At 36.4% G+C, this 15,529-nt stretch overlaps 1 protein-coding gene across 2 annotated transcripts in view; it reads right to left on the bottom strand.

Moving 5' to 3' along the window:
* VPS37A (VPS37A subunit of ESCRT-I) overlaps nt 1–15,529 on the bottom strand; it is a 42,058-nt gene that overhangs the window by 14,328 nt on the left and 12,201 nt on the right. For both annotated transcript variants that reach the window (XM_035004146.1, XM_035004145.1), the window contains exons 2-4: nt 7,199–7,273; nt 5,210–5,324; nt 4,295–4,395 (exon numbers count right to left, since the gene is read on the bottom strand). In XM_035004146.1, coding sequence (XP_034860037.1) covers nt 4,295–4,395; nt 5,210–5,324; nt 7,199–7,273 — 291 coding nt within the window. The remainder of the gene's footprint in view (nt 1–4,294; nt 4,396–5,209; nt 5,325–7,198; nt 7,274–15,529) is intronic.

Raw genomic sequence — 15,529 nt, 5'->3', positions numbered from 1 at the left:
AAACACAAGGAGTAAGATTCTTGAAATTGGTCTTGGTGATGATTTTTTTGCATCTGATACCAATAGCAAAGGCAACAAAAGCAAATAAACAAGTGGGACTCTATCAAACTAAAAAACTTCTGCACAGCAAAGTAAACTATCCACAAAACAAAAAGGCACCTTACTAAATGGGAGAAGATATTTGCAAATAATATATCTGATAATCAGGAGTTAGTATCCAAACTATGTAAAGAAATCCTACAATAGCGAAACACAATCCAGTTAAAAAATGGGCAGGGAATATTAATAAATATTTTTTACAAGATAACATACAGATGGCCAAGAGATACATAAAAAGATGTGCAACATCACTAATCATCATGAAAACGCAGATCAAAACCACAATGAATTATCACCTGACACCTGTTAGAATAGCCATCACTAAGAAGACAAGAAATAAGTGTTGTGGAGGATGTGGAGAACAGGAAACCCTTGTGTACTCTTGGTGGGAATATAAATTGGTGCAGCCACTATGGAAAATAGTATGGAGGGTCCTCAAAAAAATCAAAAATAGAATTACCATATGATCCAGCAATTCTACTTCTGGAGATTTATCCAAAAAACTGAAAACAGTAATTCAAAAAAATTAATGGTGACTCTGTCTGGGCTCCTATGTAGTCTCAGGATAGGGTAGTTACTAGAAAGACACACCGACGAAGGGCTGGAACTATTAGCTGCACCCACCAACCTCAGGGAATGAGGGGCTGCAAACTAAGTTCTATGAAAACTCTTGAACAATGAGGTCTGACAAACTTCCTTGTTGGTGAATGCATCCACATGGTGGGAGGATGGTGCACCCCGGCCCACGGGGACAGAAGCGCCTGCATTCGGGGCTCTTCTAGTCCTTGCCCTGTGCATTGCTTCACATGGCTCTTCATCTGTATCCTTCATAATGCCCATTTATAATAAACTGGTAAACATAAATAAATATTTCTCTAAGTTTTGTGAGCAGCTCCAACACATTAATGGAACCTGTGAGGGGAGGCATCATGGGAACCTCTGATTTTATAGTCAGTTGGTCAGAAGCACGTGAACAACCTGTGGATTTGACTGGTGTTTAAAGTGGAGCAGTCTTCTGAGACTGAGCCTTTAACTTGTGGGATCTGTCACTACCTTCAGATAGAGAGCATCAGAATTGAATTATATCTATAGGAAACCTGGACACTGTCTGCTGAGAACCGGAGAATTACTTGGTGGTGTGGAAAACACACATATCAGAGTACTGAAATATGTTCCAAAATATATAAAGCTTGAACAATTTTTAAACTGGAGTATTATTATTTTATTTAATTACATAAATTTACATAAGTTGAAATTATGTTGGAAAACAATTTTATGGATTTTGAAACTAAAGTTCATATGGAAAATTATACAAAGAAAAGTATCTGATGGAGAGTTAAGAAGAGAATAACTGTGCCATCTGGTAAAACAAATTATAAAACCTTTATAATTTAAAAAAAAAAAAGAAAAGCAACTTTTTTTTAGAGCAAATAGTGGTAAATGGATATGCAGATCAATGGAACTGAATATAAAATCCAGAAAAAGCCCGAAACACATAAGGGAATAAGGATATAAGACAGATGTGAAATAAATGGAAAAAAAAGATCAGTCAATAAACAGTGTTGGGACAGCTGGAAAAAAATGAATTGGAGACAGATCATTATATTCATAACATGATAAAAACCAAATTCATCAAAGATTTAAATGCTTCGAACTAAATCTTACAAGAACTAGAAGAAATCATTGGGAAATAATTACCGTGGGGTGGGAAAGGACTTTCTGTGATCCCAAATTCCAAAGTCATAAGAGAAAATGATTAATTGCTTGACATTAAGAAAGAACAAAAACAAAAACCTATATGACAAAGCCCATTATAAATAAGACAAATAAACTGGGGGAAAACATTTAAAACTCATATCACAGACACAGGGGTAATTTCTCTAATACATAAAAAGTTCCTACAAATTGATAAAAAGACTAACAACTCAATAGCAAAATGAAAAACAGGATAGAAGACTCAGGTTACAGAAAAATAAAGAAAAACATCTCCAAATCATAGGAAAAGATACTCAACTTCATTGTCAGTAAGATAAATACAACTAAAATTATACTAACATATCATGTTCTACTTATAAATTGGCAAAGATCCATTCCAATAATATACTGTATCGGCAAAGAATATGGGAAAGTAAGCATTGTGCATAGTGGTAGAAATTGGTGCAACTTACTCTGTAGGGCAATTTTGCAGTATTTGTCAAAACTACAAATGTGCATGCCACTATGAGAATGTATCTATGAAATATATTCACATTTGGCTAGAATATTATTTTTAAGGTTATTTGCTGCAGTGCTGAGGGTAAAGAAAGGTGGGCCTTTTAGGAAAGAGTGGGAACAACAAAAATATCCATCAGCACGAGTCCTGTTAAATAAATTACACTACATCTATAAAACAAGTACTTTGTGGTCATAAAGAAGAATAAGGAAATGCTTTATGTACCAAAATGGAAAACTATTCAAACTATACCATTTAGTGAAAAAAAAAAGGGGGGGGCGGGGAATGATATGTTACAGTTTGTGTAAAAAAGGAGGAATAAAATACTCCATGTACATATTTCTTTGTAAGTCATAAAACATCTTGGAAATTCTATGCATATTCACCCAAATGAAAAACTCTGGATACAAGCAAGAAGAAAAACTAGGTTGTAAGGGAGAAGACAGTGGAAGGAAGACTTTTTACTCCATATCCCTTTATATTTTTTGAATTTTGATTCAAGTAAATATATGATCACTGAAAAAATTAAGTTAAGTTTTCCAGTTTAGCTTATTTATTTAAAAAAATGGCTCATCTTTATGTTAAAAAATTAAAACTTTTATCTAAAGGTATGTCAGTGACATAAATATAAATATAACAAGTTATTTGGAAACAATATGACCAACATGAGAGAGTATTTGTATTATAAGTCTTTATTGTGAACCAATTTTTATTTAGACCTCAGTAGCAGATACAACCTATTAAATAATCTAAGGAATGCATCAAACCTGCATTTTAATAACCTGCACTTTATCACAGAACTTATTTGAAATGAGAATAAGTAAACTTACTGGCTTTTATTTTCAAATAAGGTGAATGAACTTATATCCAACCCTGCCCTGACAGAAAAACAGGATATACAGTTTTTAGATGAAGGATATTAGGAGGCTTATAACTCCAGTACAAAGACACAAGAGAGGAAAGATGAAGGCTGGGGCTGATGCACCTAATGACCTGGATAATCTAGCTAAGCAGATTTTCAGGCAGTGTTCAAAATGCTGCCTGACTCCTGAGCAAGAGCAACTTCTTGGAAATTAAGTAGGAGGACTAGGATATAAAGCCAAGAAGTATTCTGAGAAAAGGAAATAAAAAGACCAACAAGAAGCTGCATCATCATTAAATTTCAGAATACCAAAAATTTTTTCTAAAATTTACAAAGGATCAGAAATCAAAATGGCATTGGACACTTTGCAATAGAAGCCATATAGACAATATAGCAACACCTTCAAAATTCTGAGTAGAAAAGCACTTCGACTTAGATGCTAATGCAAAAAGTGGAACAAAAACAAGTTATCTCCAGTAGTCCCTAACCAAACTGCAGATTCACAAGGAAAATACATGTCGTCAAGGTCAGATGACATGAAAAAATCTGAAAGATATTTTTCAGAGCTGCTAAAAGATGTGGAAAATTAAAAAGATAAAACCACCAATGGAAAAATGGAAGTAATTATTAACTCCAGAAAAAGCAAAAAATTATACCGTAAAGGAAATGTAATCATGACAAAGTCCTTGATTCAGCAATGGGGAATATTTATAGAATCGAAGTGATGAAAATACCAAAAATGAATTTAAGTAAAGATCATGATATCAATCACTGAGAGAATGAGGGGAAAGGAACATTAATGAAAGATAACGATAACTAAACTCCTCATCAATCATAACAGGAGGTTGGAATATAATACCTAAAATTAAAGAACCAAGACTATGTATATATTATGTTTAAATTATTCAGAAAGATGAAGGTAAATATTGGAAAAGCAACTGAAAAAGAAAACACAGCTGCCTCTGAAAAGTATGAGTGTATCTGTATGAAGGTAGGAATGTGGAATGAAGAGAACTGCCTTTTAACATCATTCGAAAATTTAAACTCTATTATGATTACTTTGATAAAAAGAAGTAAAAATAAATTTATACAAACATTTTTTGGGGTATAAATATACTTACTATGGAAATGCTGTTGAAGAAGGAGCTAAAACTGGAGGATTCTTCCAAAACTCATCCAACAGACTCTGAATAATTTTTCCAAGATCTGAGTGCATTGTAAACTAAAAGTAAGAGTAATACAGGATGATCAAAATCACTTTCAGAATAAGTCTTACTAGGATCATGTCACTGTAAAACTTAATCTTAAATCTACTTCTGCACATCAAGAACTAAATGAAAAACAAAGGATACTGTGCCAAATGACAAGATTAGCAATCTACAACTTAAAATATTTTTCTATAGACTCAATACCATAAATCAGTTAAAAATCTATTTAACCAATAATGGAGCTAAAACATTTCCACATTTAAAAAAATAATTTGAGGGGTGCCCGGGTGGCTCAGTCGTTAGGCGTCTGCCTTTGGCTCAGGTCAAGATCCCAGGGTCCTGGGATCGAACCCCACATCAGGCTCCCTGCTCGGCGGGGGACCTGCTTCTCCCTCTCCCACTCCCCCTGCATGTGTTCCTGCTCTCACTCTCTCTCTGTCAAATAAATAAATAAATCTAAAAATAATAATAATAATTTGAAGGTTCTAAGGTAAATACTGAGAATACGTTTAAGTTATAGTGCTTCAACCTTCATAGTAATCAATCATTTATGTATCCTAAGAACTTTAAGGCATATTTGAATTTTATCCCCTCCTAACAACTATGGAAAATATACTGTGAACCAAAGTTCTAACATCAACAGGTCCTCATCACAGAAAAACAAATAACCTTCAAATCAGTATTATCTATTGGATATAGTGACCTTTTTTTTGGGAAAATTACTTATTCCAAATGAGATTTCAAATGCATTTTAGATTTCTAAAATATGTAGTAATAAAGTAATACACCTGTTATACTACTTTGAAATAAATTATACTATATACATACATTGTTTACTAATGGAGAGGTAACATATACCCCTTGTTTATCCATTAAGTGATGTCGTATTGGTGGATAAACACTGATCACTGGTTTTTCCTGAGGAAACTGTGGAGGGAGCAATCTGTTAAATGTAGAACAGATGGAAAAAACACAAGTGTTATATAGTCATAATTCTAAAACAAAGTTAAAAGCAAATTAAATTTTCATGCTTTCATTCAGAGTAATTATTCACAGTAGTAAGTGCTCTGTTATGGTTGTTGATCGAAAATACACAAAAGGATATACTTTAGCAACAACATTATAAAGCAATTCAATTCAGTAAAACTTTACTATAGAATATGGATACCCTGAGTTATAAGATATTCTTCACACCATGTCAGTTAATTGCTTTCAAACTCAATATACTAAGCTATGTAAAATCTCAGATAAAATCAGATCAGGTATTTGTAACAGGTGACCCATAGTAACCAGTCTGACTATTGGACCACAGGTTCTGGCCATATAATTTTCTTGTGGTTTTCCTACTTATGAAATGCTGCCAAGAATTATTACACCATCTACTGAATTTTTGAAGAGTGTGTAGATAAAAGCAAAAGCACTATGATTAAAACATTGTAGCTGTCATTATGCCTTGGTTCTATAGGGCTCTAATGGTCCCCATTAACACAACTCTCCCAAGTCTGTCAATCACATGGTTTCAAGTAAAGAACAGTAAATTCTCAATACAAGAAGAAAAAAAAGAGGTGAAAATCTTAACCTTTATGGACTACCACAAATTTAAAACTCAGGATTGAAGTCTTAAATGGATCTTACTGGATATGGAACTCTGATTCCTAAATCTCTCTAAACTCAGAAGAATATGACCCTTTAAAACTGTCTCTCTGTTCCTGTTGGCTCTGAAAACGATTTGTTTGGCAGCACGGTCACGAAGAGAACTGGGTCTTTTTGGCTTCTCCTACTTAGCCCTACCTAGGGCATTTGATGGAGATAAAACTACTTCATTTATATAGCTAAAGATGTTAGCCTAGTTTGGTAAAAAAAAAAAAAACAACGATTGGCCTTTGGAGCCCAACCAATCTGGGTTTGTATCCTGACTATGCTATTCACTACGTGTGTGTCTGTAATTTACCCAGTTTGTAGCCCTGCTGTGAGGATTCACAAAGCTCCTATATCAAGATAACACAGCATAATGCCCGGCACTATTATACATTCACACTTTCATTCACTTGTTCAACTAGGATTTAATAAGGCCTTCTCTGTGCAGGCATTATGCTAGACAATGAGAATATGAAGATGAATAAGCCATGGTTCCTGTCTTCAAGTTAGGTGCTTCTTATCTCACCCGAACACCTACTCTAGCACACAGCTACCTAATGCAATTTGAGGTAATAACTTAATACTTTCATGCTAAAGACTAATAATAATTACACTTAGAATTAAATGGGTACTTCCGCAATCACTTTGTCCAATCTTTCCTCTTAAATAACCTCCTGATTATAGTTTTTAACTTAATTTTTTTCTTTAATTAGTAGATCAAATTCAGCCCTGAACTTTCTGGTTGATACAGTATATCTGTTGCTGAAGACTAGAATATTTTCACTTGTTTCTAATGCAGGGGTAAATATATCTCTAATAGTTTTCCATACATGATCCCTTTGACTGTCATCATTTTCAGCCTTTCTTTTAGCCTACCTCCAACTAAGACTTCATGCAAATCAATAAAAACAATGACGGTACTAAATATTATCATTACATCTTTATATTGCATTTCTTCTTGTATAACAGCTTCTTTCTTACAGCAATACACTTTACCATGTCTTTAAAAAATTTTTGTTTCACGAAATTATGTGACTTTGATAATTTATAGTTACTAGAAAAGTAATATTTTAAATATGTTCACTTTAAACAATTTACTTCTAATAACTAAGAAACAAAATAATGAAAAGATTTTTAAAAGTACTAGTACATAAAAATATAGGATACAATTCTACTCACATGTTAATATTAATTGTCAGGTTGTTTACGGTGAACGGCAACCTGTATTCCACATCTTTCTGTATTTCAGCTATACTGTAGGAGAAAATTTGAGAGAAAAAGTCACTTGAAGTTATAAAACCATTAATGTTAAAAAGAATGTTAAATGTTTTTAGAGCCTACTAAAACTATTAATTTTAATCACCCAATCTAGATAGCCAATATAACTTGTATCTTGAGGGAAAAATTATCATAGATTTATCAAATCAGGCAATAATATTCTGATATCCAAGTGCGTGTGTGTTGGGGGAAGGTGGTAGAGTGGGGATAGATGTTGAGGTAAAATGGCAAAGAAAAACTCTCGTATTAATGCTAGGTTGATTTACTATCACTTTACCTAATTCAACATTAGTAGAAGCAATTGTTATCCCTCTGGTTAATACAAGTCAGCAAGACATCTAGGTTCTGATTAGAACACTGCCACTACCCAGCTATATAGACAGCTAGGCAGGTCTGGGTCTTAATAAGTTAAACTTAAAAGCCTGGATGAGATGTCTCCTACAGTTTTATGACAGAGACTGCTGGCTGCTTTCCAGAGACAAATAACCTCCCCTTCTTCCTCAGTAAGAAAAGTCTGATTCTACTCTGAGTAGCAATGACCTAGCCTTTTTTGCACCTAGCTGTTGCTATAGACTTACATTCTAGCCAATAAGATAGATATAGGGAGGCTGTGGGATAGAATTACTAGGAAAGCAACTAGAAGGGGGCACAAAAAACTAGTATGAGTCCTCCTCTCCTGCCTCTACCTGATAGCTGCACTTCTAGCAGCCATCCTGGACCATGAGTGATCCTGAGAATGAAAGTCATACACTAGAGAGAGCTAAGCAGAAAGAAAGCAGCAGCCTGGGTCTTTAATGACTATGGAATTGTCAAACTGAATTTCCTTTCTGTCAGAGAAAAAAAGTTCTGCTTAACTCACTATTTTGGGAGTCTTGGCTAGTAGCAGCTGAATATAATTGCCAACTAACAGAATTTCCTTGTATTTTAACATTCTACATTTAGAATTTACTTTATTGTCAATTGCAGGGATACATTAGTACAATTATAATCTAGCAACCAAATCTTTTGGGGGCTCACTTCAAATTCTAATGAACATTCACAGTATTTCCAAAGGGAAAAATGTTAAGTAGTATTCCTGATTTAAGGTTGAGAAGAACTTTAATATTCAAAAAGACATGAAACTTTTTCAAGCATGAATACTGTTGGAAGATCTAGTGTTTACATAATAATTAACTTTTCGTTCTTTTGGTTGCTTCAACTACTGCTCTGTACTGACATCCCATCGAATGGGGTTAGTATGGAGATGAAGAAACAGCTGAGAACAGACTCAAAAAGATACTCAATATTAGGACTTCCATAGTTTTATAGAAGTTTTCTCTGGGGTTCAGTTTTGGACTAGAATACTGACAACCTCCTCAGTTGTAGGAACACCATATAATCAATTAAATGGCTTAAGGTTTCTATTCCTTTATATTATTTTAGGACTCTAAGGTGTAACTGTTTCAAGGGAATACTGGTCACACATGCATCCATCAGTTCTAAGCTAAATAGAACATCTTCATGATTAAAAGAATTTTATGACCTCCTAAGTCAGGCTTCCTGGGTTCAAATTCTCCCTCTAAGCAATTTATTTATGTGATCATATATGCAAATTACTTAACCTAAGCCTTATCTCTCAAATGGAAAACAGGGATGTTAACAATAGCTATCTACCTAAAACAATTGTTAAGATTAAATGAGAGAATACTCGTAAAGCCCTCCGCAAAATGCCATAATAATTGTTCAATACATGTTAGCTATTATCAAAAATGCATTTTGAACATGCATCTAAGTTGAAGCCTGTCTAAATTTGTAGTACCAAAGTTTTAACTCAGTTTTTTAATGTATTTTTATAGAAAACAAAGTGAATTCGACTAAAATAATTTTTACTTAAATCATTGTCTAGAAGTGGTTTCATTGTCTCTACAATTAGAGTGTTGACATTTATTAGGTTTTGACAAGTTTCCTTCACAAATGAAGTATGATAAATAACTGAAAGCAATACTTGCAGTATTAGTGAGAGGTGAACTCTCGTTAACAAATTCCAGTACAAGTTAGTCATGGCAATTGTTGGAGTCAGGCCATGCTACTGAAATATGAAGTGCAATATATGGCACTTCAGCATCTTGAATACTTTCAGCTGAAGGAGTCTGAGAAAAGAGGAGAAGCAGGAAGGTTACTCTAACCTCCTCCCCGCCTCATACTTCTTCCCTGAAACAAATCATAAAATCCTCATGTGAAATATGCCCTCCTCATACCAAGTAGCATCTTTACCTCAAAGACAAAGGGACACCAAGAAGAACAGTAAGAACCCTTGATCATTACAATTACCTTATATTCCTTAACCCATCATATTCTTCCATGACTGTACACTTTTCATCAAACCTAGCACAAAAAAACTCAGGTCTAACTATTTCTTTGGATCTTTGCTTCCTTAAGTCATCCATCTCATGTAAAACTTACATTAAATAAGCTTGTATGATTTTCTCCTGTTAATCTATCAGTTTACTTAATTAAAACAAAAACTAATCCCTGAATATTCACAATGTGATTTTGAATTTTTTGCTATTTTAAAACTTTTATTTATTTTTTATTTTTATTTTTCGAAGATTTTATTTATTTATTTGACAGAGAGCAGGAGAGCAGAGGCAGGGGGAGCGGCAGAGAGAGAGGGAGAGGGAGAAGCAGGCTGGCTCCCCCCGCTGAGCAGGGAGCCTGATGTGGGGCTCCATCCCAGTACCCTGGGATCATGACCTGAGCCGAAGGCAGTCGCTTAACCACCTGAGCCACTCAGGCGCCCCTATTTTAAATAACTTTTAAAAAACTTATTCTAGGGGCGCCTGGGTAGCTCTGTTGGTTAAACACCCAACCCTTGATTTTTGCTCAGGTCATGATCTCAGGGTTGTGACATCCAGCCCCACATGGGGCTCCGCACTCATTGTAGAGCCTATTGGAGATTCTCTCCCTCTCCTTCTGCCCCTCAACCCCGCTCATGCATGCTCTCTCTAAATAAATAAATACATATATATATATATACATATATATATACATATATATATAATACTTTAAAAAACACAACAACTTATCTAAAAATGATTTATTCTCATCGAGGGGAAAAAAAAACAAGCAATGAAGAAAAAGTCAAGTGACTAAAAAAGATCAATTCAAGATACTGATAGCATGCATTTCCCAGTGTTGGGTAAATCAAGGAATGTTTATAGGTGAACCTTGCAAATAAAGGATTCAGATGCTTCAATAAAGATGGTAGATCGAGTTTAGACAACTTCCCTTCCCCACCTAAATCTCTAGGAAATATCGCAAAAGACTAAACAACCAAATCTGTAACAGTGCTGGAAAGCAAAGAGTAAGCAGACAAACTCTAAGGAACCTCTAAAAGATAAAAAAAGATGGGAATAGACTTAAGGAAAAGGGTGATAAGGAAAAAAGGAAAGAAAAAGAAAGTAAACACAGGAACTAATGACAACCCAAAACATTAGATTAATGCCAAGTAGGAGCAGTTTGAAGGTCCTCGAAGCCCTTGAAGGAAGTCAATCCACACCAACAGTGTGGAAGGCTGGGCAGAAGCATTTCTCAGGGTAATGAATGGGAAGACGTGTGCAACAGCAGGTAGGATAGAGCACTCTCCTCTTTTCCCTGCTTGTTCCAAACCAACAGATGGCACTAGTATCTGTACCAGAAGAACACACTGGGTAGCCTTGAAAGGAGCAGAGACTTAGGAAGCTACTGACTTCCATGGAGCCTCTGTTTCCAGGAGACAACTATCAGCTTGTCCCATATTGGAACAAATCATTCTTTTTCATTTGTCACCAGAGGCAGACTATGATAAAGACTATGATAAAGCTAAATATCCACCAATAAATAGAGCTACATATCCACCAACAAGTTAACAAGGAATTTCAAACACAGACATGAACACATCAAAGAAGTGTGAACAAAGCAAAACCAAGCAAGGCAGCCACTAAACTCAAGCAGCCCAACACACAAAAACTTAAGCTAACAGAGTTAATTGAGAAGACTCTAAATTTGTGTAATTAATATCCTCAGAGAAACAAAATAGCACTTGCATTCACACACACACAGTTGATATGAAAATGAAAAATTAAGACACTGGAAATTTAAAATAAATAGCTCAAATAAATGGTTTGGTGCTCTGTTTGGAAAATGTTTCATACTATATATTCTTTTCTTGGAGAATACTGATGCATTTTAGCATATTAAAGGCTTTGGGAAATTCTAAAGCACTTAATTTTTGTTTTTGTTTTTTTATCTGTTTGACATGGACCATGTATTTCACAGTATTCTTTGAACACTGTTGTGGGGAACACAGGATAATGAAACAGATGTGCAAAGGGCCATAGGAACAGAGAAGAAAGCACCTAACCTCAACAAGAGTGGTGGTGGGGTCTTCCAGGAAATAAAATAATATCTGAACTACATTTAAAAGTCAAGTAAGAGTCAACATGCAGGAAACAGAAATCAGCAAAATAAAGCAGACATTCTACACAGAAGAAACACCATGGGAAAAATTTCAGATATGAAATAACACTGGGTCTCTTAAAGTCTCCATATCCTTTGCCATTAAAAACTTGGGGTGGGAGGGATGGGGTGGCTGGGTGATAGACATTGGGGAGGGTATGTGCTATGGTGAGCACTGTGAATTGTGTAAGACTGATAAATCACAGACCTGTACCTCTGAAACAAATCATACATTACATGTTAAAAAAAAAAAGATAGTAGGAAGGGAAAAATGAAGGGGGATATCAGAGGGGGAGACGAACCATGAGAAACTATGGACTCTGAGAAACAAACTGAGGGTTCTAGAGGGGAGGGGGATTGGGGGATGGGTTATCCTGGTGATGGGTATTAAGGAGGGCACGTACTGCATGGAGCACTGGGTGTTATATGCAAACAATGAATCACGGAACACTCCATCAAAAACTAATGATGTAACGTATGGTGATTAACATAACATAATAATAACAAAACAAAACAAACAAAACAAAACAAAAAAAACCCTTCACATCCTCACTGTCTTGTTAAAAAGAAAAACAGAAGCCCAAAATGGAGACACTTAGGCCAAGTCACTACACTGGGGCTTAATACCTAACCTAACTGCAACCTCCTTAGAAATGTAGTCTTAACCAGCCCGTCAGGAATTTTCAGAACAGCACTAAAAAAGGTGATCTGTCACATGGGTCTTCTCCATCCACAGCCCATCCCCCCCATGTGGTAACCCACCTAATTAGACCCCCTACCCTTTACCCCTAGGGAAAGGTGACCCTGGCTGGTACAATCCTTTCTTTTATTTTGCTAATAACTTCCTTGCTCCACCAATCCTTCCTATAAAAATCTTACATTACAAAACAACTATTGGGAGCTCCCATTACTCGCTAGATGGGATGCTACCCAATTCATGAATCATTTAATGAAGCCAACTACATCTTCAAAATTTACTTGGTTTTGTTTTTTAACAGATTTGGTGACAGCAATAGGATCTGAAGTGAATTTCTAAAGGCCTTCGGGGATAAAGAGAAACACAGACATGGCACTCTGTGAACCCTTTTGAGTTCACTGTTTTGCCATTCATTTCCAAGGACCTTTGGTGAGCTCCTCTGGGTCTGAGCTCCACTCTCTTGCATTTGAGCTTGGATCAAATTGGTTTTCCAATCCAGGGTTAATGAGTCAGTCTACATAGACAAGAGGCTCTAACAGAGCTCAAGTCCTTTGCCCTTGGTTCAGTTTACAATTCCACACTGGAATCCCTTCTCCAGTTGTAGTCTGCAGTCTCCCTGACCGGCATTTGCTGGTTTAGTACTTTCCCTAGTTCCAATCCACAGTCTCCATCTACTAGAGTCTGCTGGTCAGCTTACGTTGGTGGCCACTGGCCGGAGTTGGAATGAATCTGACTTAAGAACCAGACCGGGTCTGGGAACAGACTGGGTCTGATCTGAGTTGGACTGGGTCTGATCTGAGTTGGACTGGGTCCAGTGTGAGGCCTGTGGTATTGTTTTAAATAAAGGCTAATTGATAATGTAAGTCTCAGGAGTAAGAAATAAGGCTGCAAACACTGGTGGGCATGGGTCAAGCATTTAAATTCAAAGGCTATTAGAGCACTCGCTACCTCTAGAAGATTTCTGTGATAATAATGTATAATAAGTTGGTCACATTAATGGGTTAGATTGACACCAGGTCACCCACCAACTGTGCAATGAGGTACACTGCAAAACACCCCACAATTCCCAACATCATCGCATGCCCCTCTTAGTTATTAATCTGACTCTAAGAAACCCAGAGGCCTAGCTAAAAAAAAAGGGGAGTTGGGGGGAGGATCCTTCATATCCAGAGTTGAACAGGCCACCTTCTGGCATACCTGCTTACTTTATGTCTAAAAACTATAGTCCCAGAAGTCACAAGTATTTAAACAGCAAGATCTTACTAAAATCAACCTAGAATTACAACGGCCATTATGGTAAATGCTCTAATTAGAGAAATAATTTAAGAAGTATACTTGAAAGCAAGGGTTCTTAAACAGAATGGGATACCTATTTTATTTGGTATGCAGAAGTAACCAAAAGGTTTCAAAATTCCAAAGTTTCATTATTCAAAAGGACAAAAAGACAATGAAAAAGAAAGGTACCTAAAACAAAAGACTAAGACTAACATATAAGACTGCATTAATTCCTACTGCTCTCCTCTCTCTTTTATTTGGGTACTCTTTCTAGTAATCCTCTATGTGAATTGTCTTTTGACTCTGAAGAGACTATTAGTTACCTTTTTTTTATTATGTTATGTTAATCACCATACATCATTAGTTTTTTTTTTAAAAGATTTTATTTATTTATTTGAGAGAGAGAGTGAGAGAGAGAAAGAGCACAAGAGCGGGAGCGGGAGAGGGAGAAGCAGACTCCCTGCTGAGCAGGGAGCCCGATGCAGGACTCGATCCCGGGACTCCAGGATCATGACCTGAGCCGAAGGCAGTCGCTTAACCAACTGAGCCACCCAGGCGCCCACATCATTAGTTTTTGATGTAGTGTTCCATGATTCATTGTTTGCATATAACACCCAGTGCTCCATGCAGAACGTGCCCTCCTTAATACCCATCACCAGGCTAACCCATCCCCCGACTCCCCTCCTCTCTAGAACCCTCAGTTACCTTTTAAGATAAAGACCACCATAGGCTGCAGGCAATCCCCTACAGGTATCTTTTACTCCTGGGTTAAAGGCCAAACTACCAGCCATAGTTAAATAATTTCTTAAACCCACAGAGGATTCTCAAAAGGTTTTATAAATAAATTACCTCCTGAGCCCAATACAGAGGAAAAAAAAAAAAATTCCCTTCCTTTCCAAATCCAGAACTGTTGATTATCGATCCTGTCTCCCAGGTATAGCTACTGCCTTCTTGATTGTCTTTTTTTTTTTTTTAAAGATTTTATTTATTTATTTGACAGACACAGCAAGAGAGGGAACACAAGCAGGGGGAGTGGGAGAGGAAGAAGCAGGCTTCCTGCAGAGCAGGGAGCCCGATGCGGGGCTCGATCCTAGGACCCTGGGATCATGACCTGAGCCGAAGGCAGACGCTTAACGACTGAGCCACCCAGGTGCCCCTTGATTGTCTTGTTTTATGTCCTAAGAATTTGGCTTGGCTTTCTGCCTGCCTGGGACAGGCAGGTTTTGTTTAGCTAAATTTGGGAGTGACTCTAGATCTTATAAAAATATTATCTTTTGCACCTTCTCTGAGGATGCTGCTAGGGTCCATGAGGTTGTTTAAAACTGCCAGATACATTTACTCTATGTCCTGGCTGAGACCTGACAAGATACTTGAAAGGATTTACTAACTCTGTAATCAGAAATCTGGCCAAATTAGAAGCTCATATTCAGAGCCTGAAAAGTTTTTTTTTGAGATTTCTCTCCTAAGCTAAATGTACCCAGATGGGGTAAAACACATAGGTGGATGGGTGTGAGTGTCTTTGATACCATTTAGGCAGCAACTTAATTGAGGAATTAAAAACAGCTACATCTGTTTTATAAATATGTTATCACCTTATACCTGTCAGAATGGCTAAAATCAAAAAGACAAGAAATAAGTACTGGTGAGGATGTGGAGAAAAAGGAACTCTCATGCACTGCTGGTGGGAATGTAAATTGGTACAGCCATTGTGGAAACCAGTGTGGAGGTTCCTCAAAAAAGTAAAAACAGGAATCCTATTTGATCCAATAATTCCACTACTAGGT

The sequence above is a fragment of the Mirounga leonina genome, unplaced genomic scaffold (assembly GCF_011800145.1).
Source record: "Mirounga leonina isolate KUSES-001 unplaced genomic scaffold, KU_Mleo_1.0 Mir_128, whole genome shotgun sequence".
NCBI classification, from domain to species: Eukaryota; Metazoa; Chordata; class Mammalia; order Carnivora; family Phocidae; genus Mirounga; species Mirounga leonina.
This window is presented reverse-complemented; position numbering and strand designations above follow the sequence as displayed.